This window comes from Chrysemys picta, chromosome 3 (assembly GCF_011386835.1).
Source record: "Chrysemys picta bellii isolate R12L10 chromosome 3, ASM1138683v2, whole genome shotgun sequence".
NCBI classification, from domain to species: Eukaryota; Metazoa; Chordata; order Testudines; family Emydidae; genus Chrysemys; species Chrysemys picta.
The window spans coordinates 76,776,431-76,800,083 of NC_088793.1; the positions used below are offsets into that span (position 1 = coordinate 76,776,431).

Below are 23,653 nucleotides of genomic sequence, written 5' to 3' on the forward strand. Positions count from 1 at the left end.
AATATCGGGAGGCGGGGAGGACACATAAGGCCGGGGGCGGGGCAGCCACAGGCGCACATCCCCGACCGGAGCCATTGGGGTTGGGCGACGCACAGCCCCAGGAAGCTGCGAGGGGCTCATGGCCCCAGCTCCACCCCCCTGCAAAAACCGCGGGGCAGGGGCGCATGATCCCAGTTCCAGCCCCCGCCGCGCTGCTGGCTTAGCCCAGCTGACAGTCCCATCACCTCACAGCAGGGCCTGTGAGTGTGGCCAGGGGCAGGGCGTGGGGAGTGAGTGTCTGGGAGGTCTGTGGTGGGGTGCTAGGCAGTGCGGGAGATCTGTGTTTGTCAGGGCACTGGGCAGTAGGGGTCTGTGTGGGGAGCTGTGTAGTTGTGGTAGGGCTGTGGGGAAAGATATTGGGGGGGATGTGTGTGTTGGGGCACTAGGGAGTGGGGGGTTCTGTGGGGGGGGGCTGAGCAGTTATGGTGGGGCTGTGGGCGGGGGGGGGCACTGGGCAGCAGTGGTGGTGTGCAGGGCACTGTGGATTTGGGGGGGGCATTGGGCATAGTGGGTCCAGGGGGTGTTGGGCAGGGGAGTTGTGTGGCACAGCATGCGCCCGCCCCCGACAGGAAGGGCCAGGCGGACCAGTGTGCATCTGATCATGCCATGCATGCCCCATTGCCCCTGGCCAGCCCCCCGCCCGCTTTCACACCTGAGGGCTGGCGCAAGGGGAGAAGGTGCGGGGGCTGGGGCTGGGTGGCGCTGACCTGGGGCAGCTCCCGGGAAGCAGCAGCCAGGTCCCTCTGGTTCCTAGGGTCAGGGCGGCTAGGGGGGTCTCCACATGCTGTGCCCACCACTAGCGCCAGCTCTGCAGCTCCCATTGGCCGGAACTGTGCCAGTGGGAGCTGCGGGGACAGGGCTCTCATGGTGCGGGCAACGTGCAGAGCCCCCTGGCCACCCTGACCCTAGGCGCCAGAGGGACCTGCCTGGGGCAGGGGTGAGGTGGGATCCCAGTGGTGCTTACCTGCGGGGGCTCTGGGGAAGCGGCCGTCAGGTCCCTCTGGTGCCTAGGGTCATGGGGCTCTGCGTGCTGCCCGCGCTTGCAGGCCCTGTTCCCGCAGCTCCCATTGGCCGCAACGGAGACGGCGCTGGTGGTGGGCATAGCACGGGGACTGGAGACCCCCCCCCAGCCTGCCACTGTGCCTAGGGGCCACAGGGTCCTGCAGGCCACTTCCCGGGAGCTGTGCGGGAGCTTGCTGGCTAGGGTGACCAATCCACTCCAGCCCCACGCCAAAATATCAGGACAAATGGCGTCCCAACCGTACATTGGTCAGGACATGGGACAAACAACTATATGTCGGGACAGTCCCGATTTTATCAGGACGTCTGGTCACCCTAAGGCTGGGCAGCGGCCCGAACGGCTCCCGGGAGACATGTGCAGGCACAGGTGCTGCGACCGAGGCTATCACCCCTGCCCCCCGCCAATGGGAAGCAGGAGTGGCAGAGCCCCTGCCTGACCCACACTTCTTTATTTATGGGCCCCGAGCCAGAGTGAAAAACATGATCGCCGCACAGCATACAGCAGCCCCCTGGGAGAGCCCATCCATCTGCCTCCCCAGCGCTGCAGTAAGGTCACCGCTTTACCGCCCCACAGCCCTACCCGGTGTCTCCACTTCCCGCCATCCTTGCTTTCGGGGATTGTCTAAACACAGGATTTGCACCAGTTTGTTTTAAATCCGTTTAAAATTGATTTAGTTAAACCTGTGAAAACTTTTGTGTGGTTTCAACCTAGTTATATCAATGGTACCTGTATATATTTTGACACATTAACCCAACATCAGAAATAAATCTGACTGTGGAAATTATAGAGGAATTTCTGCTAGCAACCTCAGGAAATGTCCTTGCTAGATTTCTCTTGAACCATCTTCTTCCTCTGTGAAGACATTCTTCATGAATCTCAATGTGGATTTCTACTAGCATTTCTCAAATGCGGCCACCTGGGGCTTTTCTTGTGGCCACAGTATGCTGGGCTGTGATCAGGTGAGGGAAGGAAGCAGCAGCCTCTCACCCAGGACCGCTATCAGAGGGTGTGCAAAAAAACCCTACATGAATAAATTACAATGATTTGGACATGTATATGTGCATATTTGTTTTTCCTAAAGTTAATTAGTACTTTAAGAAAAATTGTCAGAGCAGCCACCAGCACGAGTGCATGGCCATACTCTTAGGCCACCAAAAATTTTGTTGTGAGAACCCCTAGTTTAAACCATCTAGCGGTACTGCTGACATGAACTTTACTGCTTGCCAGCTGCAGGAAAAATGTAGAGAACACCACAGGCCATTATATCTGGTGTTCATGGACCTGACAGAAGCCTTTGACTCCATCAAGAGAGAAGCACTGTAGAAAATCCTTCTGAAGTATGGATGCCCACCGATATTTATCACCATTTCTTGTCTCTTTCCCAATGACTTGCAAGCAGTGATCCTTTGTATTGGATCTACTATGGTGCCTTTTAAGGTTAAGACATGCATTAAGCAGGGCTGTGTTATTGCCTCAATGCTCTTCTCCATCTTCCTCGCTGCAATGCTCTATTTGATCATTGACAAAATTCCGGCAGCAGTGCAGCTAATCTATCAAATGGATGCTAAGCTGTTCAACCTCGGCCACTTCTGATCCAAAACCAAACATCACTGACCTTCATCATTGAGCTTCAGTAGGGTGATGATGCTGTAGGGGCAATACCTTTGAGATTCCTTGTGTAAAATATTTTTCCCCCACCCAGGTTCCAGGCTCCTTTCCAGTACTGTTCTTTCCAAACTCAGGACTTGGGATGGAAGAGGGAGAAGAGGTAGGCTACAATATCTGGGTAACTCCCACTTGGGGCCTCTTCTCCTTGTGCTGGAGTAGCCAGCTCAAGGTGGTAGTAGGGGGATTACTTTGTGTATTTCTCGAGCTCCTAGTGGTGGGGGAATCTATGAGAGGTATTCCACCTATAGCAACTGCAGTGTCCACAGAAATAGCGGGTGTAACTAGTTGCTCAGTAGCTGAGAGCCACAACTGTCTTAGTCCAAGTTTCAGAGATTTCTATCTACCTCAGTCTACAAGTCCCAAAATAGTGGAGTCCACAAATCTCCCAAACTCCTCAGACATCTGGCCTCAGCAACCTACTGGCCCAATCTAATCACTTTTTGTGCAACGGCCCTAACTCTTGTCCCCTCCAACCACTTTGCTGTTCAAAACTTCTGCCTGTATCATTCTGCCAACAGACCCACCCAATCTAAAATGGCTGCATTCACGGTATCATAATCCGCTGCTTGTTCATCACTGAGTGACATTGACTTTTTTACAAGAGAGAGAAAGCCACATGTAGACTCATACCCTCTTTTCCCAGGCTGCTCCTGAAGCCATTCTCTCAAGTATTAACAAAAAAGCCTCAGGGTCATCCACTAGGCCCATTTTGCACAGCATCATGCCAATTGCCTGGTTATCACTCCCTATTGAGGGACTCACCAACATCTCAAAGAACTGTTGCTGCACATGCAGTTGGCCTGCAATAAATTACTGTAGGCTTTGTTGTTGTTCAGCTTGCTAAGATAACAAGAACCACCTCTCTGTGTGCTGGATTTGTTGAAACTCCTGTAGGGGTTGCTGGAACTCGGGGCTCGGCAACCTTTGGCACGCGGCCTGCCAGGGTAGCTGCAGGAAGCGGCGGCCAGCACAGTCCTCGGCCCGCGCCGCTTCCCGAAGCCCCATTGGCCTGGAGCGGCGAACCGCGGCCAGTGGGAGCCGCGATCGGCCGAACCTGCGGACGTGGCAGGTAAACAAACCGGCCCGGGCCACCAGGGTGCCAAAGATTGCCAATCCCTGCTGTAACTCCTACCACTCACCTACCCACCACAGGAGTTCTTTCAGATTTCCCAGTCTGCCCACTTCAGCTTCCCTTTCCAGTCCTTCACATACAGTGGAGTAGGAAATCCCAGGACAAGCCTCCAAATTCCATGAGGTTCCCTCACACTGGCTTTCTCTTTGCAAGCAGTGCTCACACACCCTTGGGGAGTTCACTAGCAGTGCACTTTATTTACAGTGTCTTACGCAGACTTCATGTCTCATTACCATAAGGTTTTTCCCAAGCTTCAACACCCCTCCTGTCACAGAGTGAGAGAGGTCTTACCTCTCCGAGATCTTGGGCTGTTTTACCTTTCTTTCTGTTGCCTGTCTCCCATGTAATAGTCCTTAGCTGATGAGCTGAACCACCCAGTTCTAATCAACTCTCAATCTGGCCCATGTAGGGGTGCTTACAAAGTGCAGAGTGGCGAGTCAGCCCTAGGCTACTTCCACTCTGTCACAGGTTGTTTGTGTGTGTGTGTGTGTTTGCAGAGGACATCAAAGATGTATCTACATCTTATTGAACAATGTTGAGTTACTTAGTATGAGCAGAGGATAGTAACAAAAGCTTGGATACAATACAGTGGTTGTACTGGATTAAGAATTTAAAATTTTTGTTTCCAGGCTGTTGCAGGCAAAGGGAAACACTGAAAATGTGGGTAAGCTCATCAATGGATCTGATGCTAATTGAAAACATTAAACTAACACAGTGTTGAGAAATCAAAATGATGACAGAAAACAAGTAGCAATTAAGACATGTCAACTTGGAAGCAGTAATTAGAATGCTTGAATCAAGTGGTGGTTTGTTTTTTAGTGGATTATAATATGCTAAAATAGACAAACAGGTCTTAGTGTGCTGCATTACTAGGAGGAAACCTAATCAGGCAATTTCTATTTTTGGAATATGGAATTATTGAAATAAGGAACAAGGGCCCAGATCTACAAAGGTACTTAGGAGCCTAAACCACAGACTTAGGACTTAGTGCCTCAGGCACTTACATTTCAGTTTTGGTTCCCCTATGATCCACAAAACTTCTGCTGAACCTGGTAGGTGCCTAAACTACTTGGAAGCCTAAGTTTTCAGGGTCAGAGTTTTCTAGCACTTATGTTTTTGCATCTGGGCATGCACATTGCTGTCTCCATCTAGGCATCTGCACACCTAACTCCTGCGTAGGTCCCAGAGCAATTCACCACCCCAGAGGAAGACAGGCAGCTGAATGCCTAAATCACATTCAGGGCCCAATCCAGTAGGTGTGCTCACAGACTGGATTAGGTCCCATTCAAAATTTGGCCACCTAAGATGTTGCCCACCTTATTACATTTAGCCCAGGGGTTACAGCATTCACATGGGATGTGGGAGAAACAGAGGGGGGAAAGGATGTGAATAAGGGTTTCCTGCTTCTCGGGTGAGTGCTCCAACCACTGAGCTATGTAATATTCTGATTTTAGAGGGTTTCCCCAATCTCTCCTATTGAAACTGTGCCACTGTTGCTAATGAAAAAGTGTGGGGGGGGGGAGGGGGGACTGGAGCCTGGGCCTCCTACTCCCCAGAGGGCCGCCCTAAGCACTGGACTAGTCATTCTCATGTGCGCACACACAGAATTTGCCATATCTCAGTGGTTAAAGTACCCTCCAGAGAAGTGTGCAAATCATTTCCCCTCCTGTCCCCCATCAGAGAGAGGGGAATTGAACCTGGGTCTCCACATCCCATGTGAGTGCATTAGCCACTGGGCTAGAAGTAATAAGCTGGGCACCTCCTCTCACCATTTTGTGTGGAGCATGTGTCTAACTACTAAGAGATACCTTAGGCCCCTAATCCACCTAACTCCATGTGGCTGGCTCCCTGTTTGGGGATCACTAAGCAGATGTGTCACCTTGCAGCCCAGACTTAAGTCCTTCCCCTCTCAAAGATAGGTGCCTAGGACACATTGCTCGTTACCTTCTCCCACTGGCTAGCTTAGGGGTCTCCCCGCCTACCATGCTGACTTTTGTGGATCACATTCTAAGGCACCTATCTTTCCTCATTCATTGTACAGGGAACCTAGGTGCCCAAATCAGCTTTAAGGATCACAATGATTTTCCAGGAGCTGGTGTAATGCCTCCATCCATCATGGCTTCCACCCAAAATTGGTTTATCAGTCTGAGTTTAGAATTTTATTTAATCAAAATGAAAGTAAAAATCAGGATTATTTTAAACAATATTTCCCACAAGTAACTGAAGTTACAAACTTGAAACAAACTTCTGGGGACAGAGACTTTCTAGCAATTCTGTGTTTTCTAAATCTAGTGAGTATAAAATTAAGACCCTCAATGCTACTTGTAAGTGCAAAGGAACGTGTAAGAGGTACAGTAGCCACAGTTTAGGACCTCACTGAGGTCTCACACAGCATTATATTTTACCTCTTGGAGAAGCAAACACAAAATTGTTACCAGTTTTCTAGCAAACTAAGAGATGCATTTCTTAACTTTTACATCCAACACTGTTTCTGCACTAAGATGATGTAGGCTACCTAAATTAATAGATGGACCACTAAAAGCTATCTTATGTTATGTTAAAATTGTGACTAAGGCAATTTCATTTGACAATGTGCATCAGGAATATGCTATGGGTTCTAACAAAGGGTTTGGGACTAATGCATAAAAATTAAGTGCTTCCTTACTACATTTTTGGAGATAAAAGGGACACACCACTAGCCACAGTGAATTCTATCTACACAAAGAGGACAGAGACAGGACAAAAAGAGAGACAGTAGCTGCAGTCCTTAAGAGTGCTCCATCTGAGACAATGTCTTTGTACAGTAAAAAGAGGAAAAAAATAAAATAAGGAAAAGAGGGCAGTAGAACCAACCCTTTCATAAAACCAAAAAAGCCTTCATTTGAGAGAAGCCTTACAGTGCTTAAACATGGAGGACTGAAACAGGCCTCTCTATGATACTCTTGTACCACTTTCTATTCATTTTGCTGATGAAATTTAAAAAAAAAGTCATGTAATGTTCAAGTGCATTTCCTTGTAACAATGCAAATGCTAGAGAGCCAGAAAACCATGCAGCAGGCTCATCCAACATAAATCTAGATGGTAAGTACTAGTCCACTACCAGTAGCAAGGCTTGAAAATATTTGTTGACATTCACCTGTTTCTATTAGTTCAAACGAAAAGTCCTCTGGTGCTAGGTTTACATTTGTATTGCTGCATGTTCACTGCCTCACTAATAAATCAGCTTCCACGCCCTAAATAAATCAGTATTGACACTTCCTCCCGTAACATATTTTGGGTTCACTCAAATTAATTCTGGACTTTTCCTTCCTCTTCTTCATATGGGTAAACATGCTGCTTGCTAATCCTTGCTGGAAAAGCACCAGCAGTTTTGGCTACTTTACTCCTCCACACCCCTGAATTTAAAAGAGAATGCTGCTCTGTCCCCGTAGTAGGAATGTGTTATGGCTTGTATTTCAGTAATTGGCTGGAGGTGAGATGGATGCAGGGGTCAGACATCTGCTGGCTCTATGCCTTAACTGAAACTCTTGAAGCAGGTGCAGAAATTAAGGGTTTAGCCACAGAATCATTCAAGGACAAGGTTGGTTGTAGGCCTCCTCAGATAGTCGTGCCCATGGATTCTTCATTCTCAGATTATCTGTATACCTTAATGGTCTCTGTAGCTGCAATCACTAATATTTAGGAGCTTCCTTCAGCAATCTAAATATGCATGGAGAGGTGCATGGTAATCCTCCTGGAGTCTTCTGCTCTCTTTTCTGGGTAGAAGAAACTCTGGTAATTTAATTTGTAAGTAATTTATTTCCTCCCTCATCATCATGATGCCAATTATAATAGAAATGATTTGTGAGAGAGGAGAGTTGTATAGTCAGAGTCTCAATACGTTGGCTCTCTGGAAGCTAGTTTTAGTTTCAAAAGACAAGCTGGACGAGGACAACTGCTAAGAGGCCCCTGGTCTCACAGAAGTTTGTCTCAGTGATGAGGACATATAAGAGGCCTTTTCACTTTGGAGTGTTTTCAGGCCTTCTGTACCATTCCCCCCCCCAGGTACGTTCATAATGCTCAACAGGGCCAATAAGATAGTAATCTGTAAGAGTAAAGTGGTAAAACCTCTTTGAGGAGTCCGTGTACCTGAAGGATTCCACGGCAGAGCTGTCAAAGAATCCTGGCTCAAAGATAGAAAGGAGGCCCTTTATGCTCACATGCAGGAAGGTTTCTCAGGACTCAAAACTGAATCTCATGCTTGAAGAGAATTAAAATTTTGTGTTTCAGACTTCAGCAATTAGTTTGCATAAGATGAGGAAGAACAATGCAGATGGGAGATTTGGAAGAAGAGCTAGCCCTCCATTTTCACGACCACTTGTTTAGGATGTATAGTCTAGAACTACACCAGAAAACCAATTACTGGTACCTCCTTTATGGCGTAAGGACTAGTGCTTATGTTGTCATTCTTTTTTTTTTATATTTATTTACTGCATTAAAATATTTATTTACAAAAAGTACAATGGTCAAAATTTTCACTTAAGCTGAGTAAGATATATATGGATGGTCTATTCAGTCTTTCTACTTCTATATGCTATAATTTTAAATAAGACACAGCTAGTAAGTGGCAGCCTTGAAAAGGTCCCTCAGAGCCAGAGAAGGTTATAATGTACACCTCTACCCCGATAGAACACGACCCGATATAACATGAATTCGGATATAATGCGGTAAAGCAGTGCTCTGGGGGGGCAGGGCTGCACACTCCGGTGGATCAAAGCAAGTTCGATATAACGCGGTTTCACTTATAACACTGTAAGATTTTTTGCCTCCCAAGGACAGCGTTGTATCAGGGTAGAGGTGTAGTATAATCTCCCAGAACAGGAAGTTACTAAACCATATACCAGAAAATTTGCAAAACCTCAGTACATAAAAATCTGTAACATTAGTAATGTCCTTTGTTTGACTACATCTGACTGATTCATCCATCTGCATCCAGTTTGAGTTTTCAGACAACAGTTCAAGTCCCCAACTGTCTCCCACCCTTCAGAAGTTTACCAACTGTGCTATTTCACTTATCTTCACATATACACAGCCTGAGAGTGTTAGTGATGCTAACATAGCATTCAGGCCTGTATATTTGCCTGAGATAGAATTTTGGGTTTTCTTTGCCTGTTTGACTTATAATATTCTTACTAACCTGTGAACAAAGAACAAAGACACTCTGTGTTGCATCTGCCCACAACCAGAAGGGGTTTATAGCACGAAATAAAAAGATAAGGAAGAGAGTTAAAGTGTTGCTGGTTTTAGTGGGAGTTTAATATATGACCGTTTTGACTTCTACCTCAAAGCAAGGTCAAGCAACCAGTTGGGAGGGACAAGGGAAGGTTGGGGGGGAGAGAAAGGAGGCGTAAGAAACACTAAAAAGCCAAAGAAATGGTGACCCTGGCCAAAACACAACCTCACTCCCTACCCATCCCATGGGATACAAAAGAGGTGGTACCAAAGCCCCAGACTCTTGACCCTCCAAAAACGGAAAATTACCATAAATTGTAAGACGTGGTGCTGGGGCATGCACTACAGGTATAATCGAGCCTGCTAAGAAAGAGCTGGGGGGGGGGGGGGGGGGAAAGGAGAGGAAAAATATCTACTGGTGTACAAAGCTATGGATATGCTTGCTTGATTAACCCCAATAAACACTGCATTGCCTGCACTTCAGACTCTGGTCTTCTTTTTGTCTGCGTGACAATAACCAAGGGACGATGAGGGGAAGCCCTAACAGGGAGGATACTATTTTCATTCCACCCCAGCCTTCATTTGTGAACTTGGGTTTTAAAGAAACCCCATAACACTTACGCCATACACTTAAAAATGGTGTTTCCTTTTCCCTACCGCACAAATCTTTTAAAATTATTTTAATCTGTGTCTGTTTAGAACAGGCAGAAGCCTGCACACATCTAAATTAATAGAGCATCCAAATTTAGAGTTCTCTTTATTTATACAACCCCCCCATTATATACTTACCCACAGAATTGTTTAAGATCATGTCTCCTCCATCTATGAAATTATACTTGACATTCTTATTTACCCTTCCCAAACATGCTCATAAGAGAACTCTCTTATAAAACACGATGAAGTTTAATATACATGAATGTCAACAATGTAACAAAATTAATGCCAATGTACTGCTAGTAATAGATGTTCTGTATATGCTATTTAGCTACATCTATGGAATTTTTAAATACAGCAGTACTGTAGTATGCTCTCTTTATTGGCAAGTCACTACCAATATCAGTGCAGTTGTGTCAAATAATGTAATTTCCATAAGTACAGGATGTGACAAAATTCCAATTATGGTAGAGTATACAGGTCTGTCTCATGTTACGCTGGGGTTACGTTCCGCAGTCAGCGCGTAAAGTGAAAACCCTTGACCCTTGAAAATCCCTTAAATCACCCATAAAGTACATTTTTGTGTATACAACCCTGTATTGTATACAGCAATGTATAGTACAGTATATAATAAAGACTACATATGCAAAATATAATTTTAAAGTATTTTTAATAACAGAAGAATGAAAGAATAAAAATGAAAACAGTACAGTACAATATGGTAAACCTGAACAGTCACCAGTCATCCTGGATATTCTTGCTAGACTTGTACTGTACACACTCCAATGATTAGTCTTCCTCTTCCCCTGACAACACTATCATTGAGTCGTGAGGGCTTGATGTCGATCCAGGCGACGATGGGCCAGGCTTGGGTGACGGAGAGCGAGTCGTAGACAAAGTGGTTGGCTCTGGTTCAGCTCGAGAAGTTGATTGTATAGGCTCTGCTGCTGCTAGTTGTTTTTTCTTTAAAAACATGGCGATTGGCAACTGTCGCTGTTGTCTCTTGAGCTCCTCAAATATTTCTTGGTACGGTCTCAAATCATCCGTAATACTACGTGTGATTTTGAGGCTTCATTCCATAGAAGGATCATATTCAGAAATTAAATCATTCAAGTTTTTCGCTGCTTGGAACACTTCAGAAAATTTATGAAGATTCCAAGTTGCTGGCTCTTCCTGTTCGTCATCATCTTCGTCTTCTGTAGACGATTTTATCAGTTCCTCTAACTCTTCGTTAGTCAATGTTTCTCTATGGCCCTCAATTAATTCCTCGAGGATGTCAACGAAGCCATCACTACCCACTTGCCTGGCCACCTGAACAATGAGTTGCACTTCTTTGTCAATGGTCGGGAAACCCTTAAAATCATTCAGTGTCTTCCCACAGGTTTTGCCAACATGCATTGACTGTTTCAGGCTTGATAGCATCCATTGCCTGTTCAATATAAGTGATGCAGTCAGCAATGTTGAAGGCCTTCCAACACTCCATCACATTAACATTGGGATCAGCATCCATAGCGGTAAGGATCCGTGAGAATGTAAGCCTCGTCTACATGGCCTTGAAACAGCTAATGATGCCTTGGTCGAGAGGTTGGAGGCGGTATTGGAGGGGAGAAAGACGACTTCAACGTTGTTATGCACAAACCGGAGTGCCGCAGGGTGGCCAGGAGCATTGTCTACGATCAGCAACACTTTAAAGTCAAGTCCTTTCTCTTCAAGGTACTGCTTGACCTCCAGAATGAAACACTTGTGGAATAAATCCAGAAATAATGCTGCCATCACCCAAGCCTTATTTGATTGCCAGAACACAGGCAGGAGATTTTTGTTCTTGCCTTTTAGGGCACGGGGATTTGCAGCCCTGTAGAGCAAGCCCGGCTTTATTAAATGCCCAGCCGCATTTCCACAAAGCAACACAGTCACACGGTCTTTAGCTGCTTTGAAGCCAGGGGCTTGTCTTTCTGATTTCGAAATGTAAGTGCGGGTGGGCTTTTTTTTTTTTTTCCCTCCCTTTCTCCAGAAGAGCCCAGTCTCGTCAGCATTAAAAACTTGTTCTGGAAGATAGCCCCTTTCCTCTATGATTTTCTTTAATTGTTCGGGATAGGCTTTTGCTGCCTCCACATTGGCAGATGCAGCTTCACCAGTAGTCTGCACGTTTTTGAGGTTGAAGCAGTTCCTAAAACTGTTAAGCCAATTTTGGCTGGCTTTGAATTCCTTCTTATCAGAAGGCTATCCCTCTTCGGCGGGAGGTTTGAACAGCGCATAGATGCCTTTTCTCGCAACATGTTGCCATTGATAGGCACACGTTTATGGTCCATGTCTTCCAGCCATAAGTTTAATGCCTTTTCAGTCTTCACTAAAGTCTTATCACGCACTTGGCTCATCACCGTAGCAGTTACTGGAGCACTTGATGCCACGGCTTGATGAATTTCTGTCTCTCGAATCTTGATGGCACGGATGCTAGATTCGTTGCGGCCATATTTACCCGCCACGTTGGCGATGGACATACCGTCTCTCAATAAGTCCAACACAGCTAGTTTTTCCTCCAGCATTGGAACACATTGCTGTTTCTTCAGTTGAGCACCAGATGAAGTAGGTGCCTTGCGTTTAGGGGCCATGTTATACAGTACTAAAAATACATACTGTCTCTTTAAACAGTATAGGCACAGTAGAATCTCACTCAGCATGGCGAGATGCGCACAGTGAGAGGCACGGGGGACTGAGTACTGTAGTGGGAACAGCAGATTCGCTTCTCCCATCTCACACATACTCCGGGGCAGACACACAACTTTTTTTTTTTTTTTTTTGCGCCTCCAGGATTATTATAGGGGAGAACCTTATCACAGGCCTAAAGACATGCTGTTGCTGTCAAGTCCTCCCCCAGAAATATTTTAGTGGGAACAGCAGATTCGTGTCTCATGCTGGTGGAATCGCCTGCACTCCCCCCCCCCCCCCCGACCGTGCAAAGCTGAAATTGCACATGTTAAATGTACGTAAGATGCGACAGACCTGTATAAACCTTTCATACTTTTTTTTTTTTTTAACTGAACAGATAATATAAGATCTGGACTGAAAACCAAATGCAGTGCATCACGGAAGCTGTATTCCACAGTAGTGTATCTTAAACTTAATTGTAGCTGATTAGAAAAAAAAAAATCTACGCATTCCCAAATGTCTAAACTGTCAAGATAACCAACTCTTCACAAAATTCTCACTTCTTAAGAGAAATGGTAGTCTATTGAGAGCAGCGTATTATCCATTATTCTATATTCCAACCAGTAGCATCTGAACACAAAATAGAAGTGGTTGATTGAGGAATATAGTTCCAAAGCTGAACATTCATGGTGCACATGATCAGTTACTTGCACATATTCCTAATGGTGCTCGGTTGGGTTTAGCATATCTCATATTAAAGAATGATCCATATTTTACACACACAGCATATGTTACTTGATAGTCCAAAAAAGAAGGAGAACTGCAAAAAGGTTAAGACATTTTCATCTAAAGAAAAAAATAATTAGAAGTCTATTACTTTTTCTCCCCAACCCCCACGCAATTGAATAATCTTAACAAATCCCTGGACCAAAACAAAAACAAAAAACCTTACATACTTCGAAAAACGATAGATGTTAAAAACTTTTTTCAAAGTACAGCAGCCTTTTTTAAAAAAAAGTACTATCTATATTTTAATACGTAAAATTAAGGTGCAAGAATTTTAAACAAAAATGAACTAAAGAGCTTTATTGACATCACAGTACATTCAATAGTAATTTTAAGAACATTACAGCTGAAAGAGAATGGCATGTTTTATATTCTTATTAAGCACTACTGTTTCTGAAAAAATTGCAATACAAAGAAATCCTATTATTTAACTGAGCAGCATTTGGAAAAAAATACACCTATTTACAGTTTAAAAAAGGATTCTGGTTTCACCTACACAGCCACAATGTGCCTCTATAATGAGACAAGCCCTTAAAACTCATGGAATTTTTTAATGTCAAATCACTGGTGCCACATCGTTCCTCAGCGTTTACGACGAGGAGGGGTAGTTGACCTGAAAAATAAAGGGAAAGGGGAAAAAGTTAATGGGGAAAGACACTCCGCCCCAAAACCACACATACTTTAGGCTTAACAATTAGTAAGTTTAAAAGACTTCCCAAAATTACTTTTGCCCAAGACAACAATTATAACAAATACCGAATTTTATTTAAAAAAATACTTTTATATGTTGTACACAGGAAGACGAATAGTAAAAAAAAAAAATAATCAGTCAAAATACTTAAAAAGTATACTACCTTGATCGTGACTTAGACTTGTGTTTGCGGCTTGCCTTCTTACCAGACCTTTGAGATTTCTCCATGGATCGTGACCGACTATGCTTTGATTTCTTAGCCTTCTTTTCTTTGCTGCTTCCTGGTGAATCAGAACTGCTCCTGACACTAGATTCAGAGCCTGAATGTCTTTTACTATCTTTGGCAGAACTTTTTTTGCTTTCCTGTCTAGAATCCTGTCTTAAAATTTTAGCAGACATTGAATTGCTGCGAGAGAGAGCTCTTTCACTATCTCTTTTTCTCTTTAACCTACTGTCATCATGATTGCCAGACTTACTGTCTTTTTCTTCTTTTCTTTGCTTCTCTTTTCTTTTCTCCTGGTCTCTCTCCCGTTCTCTGTTCTTTTTCCTATCTTTATCTATGCTCCTACTTCGTTCCTTTTTCCTTTCTTGATCTTTACCTTCACCCTTGTGCTTGTGCCTATTTCCACTAAGACTTCTATGCTGGTCATCACTTTTACGTCTATCTCGACTCCTGCTGCGACTAGCACGACTAGCTCGCCTATCCCTTGAGTGACTACTGCTTCTACGCTTCTCCCAACTTCTTTCCCGGGAAGGACTACGATTTTTTCGTCTCTCCCCCTTGTCCATGCTATTTCTACTAGACCGTCTCCTTTCTCTTATCTTTTCCCTACTTCTACTCCTCTCTCTCCTATTTCTATGAGAATAACTCCTACTTCTACTGCGCCTAATTTTATGTGATGGAGATCTACTGTGACTACGTCTCTTCTTCCTTTTAGGAGAGGAAGACCGTGAAGAACTGCGGCTACTACCTGAGCTTGTACTATATGATGTACTAGACACAGTACTGCTGCTACTACTGCTTCTACTGTTGCTGCTAGTGGTACCACTACTAGAACTTCTTGACCTACTCCTTCCTGTTCTCTCTTTTTCTTTAACCTCTTTTTTGGGTTCTATATCTGGTGCAGTTTCACCTGGAGATCTTTTCTTTTCATTAAACACATCATCCTCTGTTTCCTTCGCTTCCTGTGGTGCTGAATTGCTATTTTGCTCTTTATTAATGAATTCATTCATCTCTTTTGCAATTTTTTCATTTTGTAGTTTTTCTTCTGGAAAAGCACATGAAAGAAAAAAAACAGAAATAATGCCAAATAACATGGTACAGATACATGGCAAGAGAACAAATGTGCTGACTTTCTTGGCTAAGGAACAAGTTCCCAGACCACCTTAGTCATTTTTAGAAAACAATTCACTTGCCACTCCTCACTACACCACCATCTTAAAGTTCCTGGATGACTTTTGCATTTTCTTTTAAGCCCCCCATGCTTAATACTGCTTAACATACAGGATTTAATTCACAAGCCTGTAATGACAGGGAGCTGCATGGGATAAGAGTGGAATAAGAGTGTTCACACATGGAGTTAATCAGGAACAACTCCATGTATAGAATCAGAGGGGTAGCCGTGTTAGTCTGGATCTGTAAAAAGCAACAAAGAATCCTGTGGCACCTTAAAGACTAACAGATGTATTGGAGCACAAGCTTTCGTGGGTGAATGCCCACTTCATCAGATGCATGACATTCCCATGCGTCTGACGAAGTGGGCATTCACCCACGAAAGCTTATGCTCAAATACATCTGTTAGTTTTTAAGGTGCCACAGGACTCTTTGTTGCTCCATGTATAGACAAGCCTTCAGCATACCAGACTGCTGACAGATCACTACCAGTATGGACCAAAATCAAACTGGTGACATGAAAGTAAAAAAGTTATCTATCCCATTTCCAAGTTCCCCAAAACATCCAGATCTTTGATATATTTTATTTTAAAATAGCCCTTAAGCAAGAAAAATAAATACTTATGAATTTTATAAGGTTTTTCAGTGAATTACACACATTTTAAACATATTAAAGGATTAAGATACCACCATTTGAGGAATAAAAATTAATTTTAGAATACTTTTTCCCCTTAAATATAATTTTTTTTAAATAGCAGAACAAGATACCGTTACATTAAATGCATACATTGCCAAAAATCTCAGCTATCCAGAAAATCTGTAAGTGCTCACCTTTTACAATTCAATTATAATCAACTCTGATATACAGCACACACAGATATGGAGTAACGAGATATGTTTGTTTCAGCTGCATGTTGAAGAGGTTAAAGGTTGCCCCCCAAAATTCTACATAAAACTGAGTCAGCTGTACCTCACTGAACACAGATAACGATTACAGTTGTGATCCAAAAATGTACTCAACCAGGGTAAAGCACTTCTGTTGCAATAAAGCTTTTTTTGTCCATTTATGATAGGAAACATCCATCCATTTACTGCTCTATCTGGTGATAATTTAGTCTGGCTAAATAGCTATGCACAACTCCATTGTTTGCTTGCTGTGACAGTTTAAATGGCAAAGTGAATACCTCAGAAGTGAAGTGTTTTCTAGTTAATGGGCTTGGGCCCATAGCTTTAATATTGCCTTTAAGTGGGGAATAATACATGATGAGCAGAAAACTAAACAAAAATAGTATTGTTTTCATGTAAATATTCCTAATATAAATACAAATAAAAGCAGGGGAAGAGAAACTGAAAATTGAAAGAGGCAACATGGTTTCTAAACAGAAAGAGTTTAAAATCCACACAAAACTTCGTTTGAGATACCCGAACACACACTTACTTATTGCAAGAACTGCCTTATGAAGAGACCACCTTTTACAGGGGTGGGAAAAAACCCAGGAGAATGAAGTGATCGGGAAGAGTTTTTGGGTCATTTTCACTTCAAGCTTCACAAAAAAACCCACCTTCTTGAATATTCAGCAATGACAAAGGTTCTGTGTTTGCTCATGTTTAACTAGAAGTAATCGAGCAGGCCAGGAAATTAATATTATAAAGGACCACCTTGACAACAAATTTAAAATAACCTTTCAAAATTCCATAGTTTCAATATTTTTCCTCAGGGCGACCTCTTCTCCCTCATGTAACCACAATACAGAGCACTTCCACATTCCTCTTCTTTGATATATACATTTAATACACCTAAAGAGAGGAATGGAAACTAAATGTTGAGATATCACACCCCTTTATGAAGGAATGGCTGATCCAGGTCAGCTTCCAGGCCTTTAAACAAAGAGGAGAAAATGTCCAACTTCAACACAACAGGAAATAAATATGCCAGTGATACACTGTTTGAACTTTAACTGCCTTGCCCCCATCAGATCCTGACTGAAGTAATGAATTGCCAACAGCCCCTTTTTTTAAGCAAAATGATTGGTAAACATTATTCTCTGCCTACATCCAGTGGACTTACCCCACTCTGAAACTTAAGTGACCCTCTCACCCATGCATGTACCAATCACGATTGCTCTCCAGGCAGGAAACTCAGAAGTAACCCCAGCACATTTTCTTGTGCTGTAACCATCATGCATGAGGGGGGACTTAATATCCAAAGTGTTAGGAGAGGTAGGCCAGAGAGAGCTCTGATCAAGGCTATGTTCTCAGAAGCTATAGTTAGAGTGACTGAATGTGAAAACTGGAACTGACACCAAGTTATGAAGACACACATATAAACATACCTAGTTGCATAATCTGAGGTCCTGAAAGGAACATTTTACCAGAGTATCTAACCTGGAAGTGTTTCCTGGAATGGGACAAGGTACTTTTGGCTGGTTTTGAGAACCCAAAAACCCAAAGGAACTTCTTACTGTTTGAGTGAATGAGTATGTGAATGCAGGCCTCTTGCAGAATTCCTTCTATTTGACTTGCTGAATCATGAACAATTGAGTCTCCGAAATTAGATTGGCACACAGAAAACAGAGTTCACTTTCTTCACATTTAGAATAGAGTGGAACCCAATAGGTGCCTTAGGCTACAAAAAGCAGTGAATATATCTCTACATCTGCTTTAAGAAATTGCAAATCCTGGGACTTACTTTCTTCAAGGATTGAGCAGTCACAAATCACTCCAAACCAAAATTTCAGCAGTTTGAAAGAAGATAATCCCTCTGGCTGAGGACTGCTCAGCTTTCTCTTAGAGACCCAAGTTGCAGTATAATTTTCTTTGGGGGAAGAGGGGGGAAAACCCTAAGGCAAACAAGCAACATAAAAGTCTAACTATCCACAAAGAAGCACCCTATGCTAATCTAGGCCTAATGAAGTGACAAGAGAAAAATTCTAAAAAAAAAAAAAAAAAGGGGCAGGAAAAGGGGGAAATCCCAAAAAAATCATAGCTTATCCAGCCACCAAGTTTTCACCATCTAGTGAGAGACAGAACCAGACTGCCCCTTTGAAATGGGGAGTGACATCACAAGAGTTATAATATTTTTCATGTATTTAGAATGTATACATAAAATTCATCTGCACAAACTCTTTTCTTCATCCAGTAGTAGGCTGACATATACCCACTGTGTAGCCTGACAAATAGGTTTGGAGAATGGTTCTCAACCTGAGAACACTTTGTAAATGTATACTATTTCAAAGATCCTTGTGCAATGCAGTCCTTGTAAAATTCATTCGCATGTGAAGGGACAACATAAGCCTTATGTCCCACTTTAAAGAACAGTGGAGAAAAGGCTTCACATGGTCCCTCTCCATAGGGGTGAATTTTACCCTAAATCAGGATTGATATTTTAAAGGAATTTACTTTTGAAAACTATGTGTAGAACCCTGAACATACACAAAATTTGTATCTGCATCTGATCTGCAAAAACGATTTGTGGATATTTGCGGATATAAATCAGATATCCATGGATTTGCAGGGCTCTAACTATCGGCTGTAATTTGCTCTTTTAAAACTGAGAAAGTAAATAGTCTATGAAGAACATATATAATGGATTTTACAACCAGGAAAGAAAAAAAGGGACACAAAACCAGTTTTTGGCAAAGTAACAAGCACATTTTTGAGCAAAACTTTAGAATTAAGGAACATCATTTTTATATAAGGCTCCATATGTTTTAGCCTGAAAAAATATATATATTTCCACTAAGTTGTAAAATGTATGTATGTATATGTTTTTACAGCAGGAACACATTTAAATGACTTACCTTCTAGCTGTTTTTCTAGTAATAGTTGCTGCTCTCTCTCTTTTCTCCAAAATGCTTCCTGTTTTTGCCTGATTCTGTGTCGTAGTTCCTCATCATCAGTATCAGATGATTCAGAGCCTCTGTCACTCCTCTCATCTTCACTGTCTCCTGATCCATAACCACCCAGTCCACCTGCGTGCATAAAGCCCAGTCTATCACGAGGAAAGATTAAGCCTTGTTCTTAATATTTCTGTGGGGCAAAGAGGAGAGTACATTGCCCTTCTTTCACTTTCTCTTCTCTGAAGAAGCCACTTATTCTGAGGGAAGTGCCAATGCTGGTTGACTGGAGTGTTCAAGGCCCCCATTTCTGTACTGGTGCTTATTATCTGGGTTTACTCCTTCTGGAACAGCTTGTCTATTTCTCAGCAAACAACCACTGTGATCATGGCACTTTTCTCATTGTATGGAAGGGCATGCTTCCACAGGCAAAAAAAGCTCCATATAGAGCCAGTAACAATGCCTTCCCATGTATCAGCAAGTACACAGACAAAGCAGTGAAATGCCTGGGACCCTGTCCCTGAAGACATCTCTGCAATGACTTCGGCAGCCTTCAGTTGTCCAGGGCTTAGAATTCCTGAATGCCATATCAACTTTTCTACTGTGGTTTAGAAAATACTGTACGTCAAAAGGTACAGAGATGGAATAGAAATGGACTTCCCTTGCCCCCAAAAGAAAGGTCTGAGTATATACTGGACTGATACAAAGTAACCTTAAACATCTGACACAGAGGCATTTTACTTTCTTTCCATTTGAGTTTCTCTTAATCTTTATTACAATTAGTTTAAAAACATCTGAATAATTGGGACAGAGAACATTTCACCTTATGTAAAGGAGTTCAACAAAGTTCACAATATGGTGTAATCAGCACATGATCATTGACATTTTATTGTAGCACTGCTACTAGACTATGGTAAGATGACAACATTGGGAAAGAGCTTTTCCTATTACATCTCAGAATGCAATTCTACGTTTCACATCCTGTACATCTTCAAATTGATAATCGTGGATATGGGAGCTTTAGTAGGTGTGTAGTTTTTTCAATGAAAGTATAAATTTATTCTAAACATTTGAATAGGCTTTTTTTTGCAAACCAGAGCTTTACATTTTTATCAGTTATATTGTCAACTGTTACCCACGGTTAACATAGGCTGGACCAAAACGGGAGTAATGCATAAAAATAGTCATCTTCCTTCAAAAAGATTGTAGTTTGCTCCTGGAACAATTCAAACACCATCCTATTAAAATTAGTTATCGAGTAAACTATCCAGCCAAAAAAAAGTAAGTGTACTTCTCATGTGTTTACCTAGTTTACAAACATAGGCAAGATTCTGATACTCTACTCATATGATTAGTTCCTTACTCCACAAATTATCGCTCTGAAATCTGTGGGATAACTTATAGAGTAAGGATCTACCCAACATGAGTAAAGGTAGCAGAATGACCCTTAATTATTAAGGCAATTACAACCTAGTTTCAACACACAATTTCTGGAAATGCAAGGTAAGAGTGATCTCCCCATTAAGCCCCTCTCAAAAATAAGGAACATACTTACCGAGCCCAGTGAGGGAAGCCAGTGCACTGGACTGTGCCAGCTGTTTTGCAGGAGCTTTGTATCACATCAACAACAGGAACAACATGTTAACACAAATAGCCACGATTTCATAGTCATGAGAGTCTATGGTATTGTTAAATCTACTACTATTGCTGTTTTTTGGAGGGAGAGAAGAAACATTAAAAACGTATCATCCATTTAAAACCAGTCCTAGATTTTCTCACCATGTAAAAGTTTCACATTATAAATGTGAGTTAATAGTCACTTGCAAACCACAAATCTATATTCAGAGATCCGTTTCCAAGTTACAGCATCTGCATATATATTTCAAATACCAGTATTTACATATTTAATTTTACTCATAATTGTATAGAAAAAAAAAAATCACCTGCTGTTATATATAGAGTGGCCTTGTTAACAGTGAAAGAAAATGAGCTACTTGAGGATTCATATTTGTCCCTTTTCATTTCTGATCAACTAAAAGTTTGAGGTAAAATGATAGCATTAAGAAATAGATATCTACACTGCAAAAGCCATTAACACAGAGGAACCATCATAACTAAAGAAATGAATTATATGAAAGAAATGGAATAACTGAAGTAACTCACAATACACTGCACAGGACAACAGTATATGATTACTGGATTTGAGCTCTAGCAAATCAGATGCATTGTATATTGATTGCTCTTGGGAACAGTTGCTATGGAGTAAAATGTTCTAAAAACATGCAAATATAAAATATTCACTGAACAAACTAAAAAAGAAAAGCATACCTTTAGTTGCTTTACGATGTACGTCTTTGGCTACATAATAAATTTCTTCATTTGTGACATCTAAAAGAATCTCTGTCAGCAGCAGTTTTGTCAACATCATCTGAAGAAAATAATTTTAAACAACACTGGAAGCAAAGTATTTGAACCAAATTCTACACTTTGTTACACATATGCAACCCCACTGCTTTGCATGGGTGAAAAGCATAATTTGCTTCCTTTTACTTAATTATTTTTTCTATACAAAAGATCAGTTAAAATTAGGACTCTGAAGTAGTTTGGAAATCAAGTCCAATTGAAAAAATCCAAACAATCTGTACTCTCACACCGACCTATAATCATAAGCATTTCACATACAGAAGCAGGGTATGAAATCCCACTATTACAGATTGTACAATTACTTAATTTCATTAAAATAAAGTGCATGCATACGACTTCGCAGGTTTGGGGCCTTAAATACCAGGACTTCAGTTGTAGAGGGTTCAGAAAGAACCACAAAAACCTATATGAGTCACCTGAAATACCTTTTCTATACATAGGAGACAGAGACCCTCCAAAGAATACTAGGTCATAGTGGGAAACAAGCTCCCATTTCTCATCGTGCAACACCACCAAATATTGCACGTCAAATAATTATAATTCTTGGATAGAAAAGTTGCTGCTAGCCCAAGACTAAATCTTGCTATTCTTGGGCTTTAAGAAACTGTATTTTTAGCAAAAAGTAGATGATGGGGGGGGGGGATGGAATGTTAGAATAAATTCCAAGGAAGAATGATAGAATTATTCGTGGACAAAGACCAGTGAGGTGGGCAAAAATGCATGATAAATAAGTATATTGTGTTTCTTTACATCTTATCAGATAGCTCTTGACTTCACATATATGGTATGGTACACACACGTATATAAGTATATTCTCCCCTATGGGGAAATACTATCCATATGTTAAACTGGAGACACATACGACTCCATATATAATCCCAGTACAGTATACAATCTATGTTATATATTTATTTAAAATGTCAGGCATAGAAAAGCACAACTACTCTTTTATGCCTAAAGCCAGAAAAATACGTATAGACGAACACCCTTTTGAGAGAACTATGTTATTTATACCATTTGATACTCCTTTTCTTCTTCTGTCATTTCTGGTTCACTTTGCTCCTCTTGAGGAGCAGGAGAGGGGCTCCTACTAACTTTTCCAACACTTGCAGCTTCTGTGTTTTCGATGTCGTCTTCTTCCTCATCACTGTCCTATAAGAAGAACATTGCATACTTTAGGACTAATTCATAATTAAAACAAGGAAGTTTCTATTTATGGTTCTCAACAAAAATTGAAATACAGCACTTCAGAATGAAGCAAAACAGCCCTCCAAACAAGTAAGTGATCCCCCTTCCCACTCTGCAAGCCCTTGGAGCCAGAAATCCAACCATAAATCACCAGCTGCAATGCAGGTTTGGTAATCCTCAGATGGACCGTCAAACCAGTATTTTCAGAGGACAAGCCATTGTGGGTCTTTTTGGTTAGGACACGCAAAGCTGTTCTTTGAGGCAGGGTGTGGAAGATATAATGTGAGGGGATCAACGTAGACACTTTTTCCCAAGTGAACGGGATTTATGCATGGATTGGAGGAATCCGACTACGGGATCCAGAGAAAGGACTCTCACCCAACAACCTAGGATATTCGTCAGGCAAGGCAGCTGCCCAAGGAGAAAAACTAACTGCTCTCGACTGCTCACCTGACCCCTCTGTGTCCAGAATGGCCACCTATGCAGTGGTCTGGTCACTGTTGGATAGGTATCCAGCACTACAAATCATTTAGGAAGAACTACCACAGACACAAGGCTACAGCATAAGACTCTCTAAATTGGTTCATTTTGGCAAGCATGGATGCACTGGTACATTTGTACTCAAACTAGTCCAAGTACAAACAATTCAATTCTTTACCATAGACATCTCCCTCCTAGTTTATGCCAATTACCAATTTATGCAAACAGAAAATAAGGCCCTATTTTATCACTGCCTCTTTGCTATTACAAACCAAGTAAAAATAAATATTCTTTAAGCTATTCTTAAATTTTTGCCCATTATCTAGCAAGAATTTACAAAGGTCAGGTAAGTGGCACTGCAGTTGACACAAACTTAATTTTTAACATGAGTAACAAATAAGTGTTGTAGATAAAGAAACTATTTTTCAGGTTAGCGAGAGAAATGTTAAGATCTTTCAGGAAAATAGATATCTAGATCAAAAGT

At 42.0% G+C, this 23,653-nt stretch overlaps 1 protein-coding gene and 1 long non-coding RNA gene across 3 annotated transcripts in view; one reads left to right on the forward strand and one right to left on the reverse strand.

The window, feature by feature from the left end:
* The first annotated feature begins 82 nt into the window (after positions 1 to 82).
* Positions 83 to 9,471, forward strand: LOC122174424 (uncharacterized). The gene is made up of 2 exons (XR_010599557.1): positions 83 to 239; positions 2,763 to 9,471. It is a non-coding gene; the product is annotated as an uncharacterized LOC122174424 (long non-coding RNA).
* A 3,971-nt stretch (positions 9,472 to 13,442) lies between these two features.
* PNISR (PNN interacting serine and arginine rich protein) overlaps positions 13,443 to 23,653 on the reverse strand; it is a 28,551-nt gene continuing 18,340 nt past the window's right edge. Inside the window, exons 7-12 of one of the 2 annotated variants that reach the window (XM_005301127.5) lie at positions 22,516 to 22,653; positions 21,406 to 21,505; positions 20,633 to 20,686; positions 19,042 to 19,212; positions 14,012 to 15,116; positions 13,443 to 13,770 (exon numbers count right to left, since the gene is read on the reverse strand). In XM_005301127.5, coding sequence (XP_005301184.1) covers positions 13,740 to 13,770; positions 14,012 to 15,116; positions 19,042 to 19,212; positions 20,633 to 20,686; positions 21,406 to 21,505; positions 22,516 to 22,653 — 1,599 coding nt within the window. In that variant the 3' untranslated portion in view covers positions 13,443 to 13,739. The remainder of the gene's footprint in view (positions 13,771 to 14,011; positions 15,117 to 19,041; positions 19,213 to 20,632; positions 20,687 to 21,405; positions 21,506 to 22,515; positions 22,654 to 23,653) is intronic. The other variant, XM_042857630.2, reaches the window with a different exon arrangement.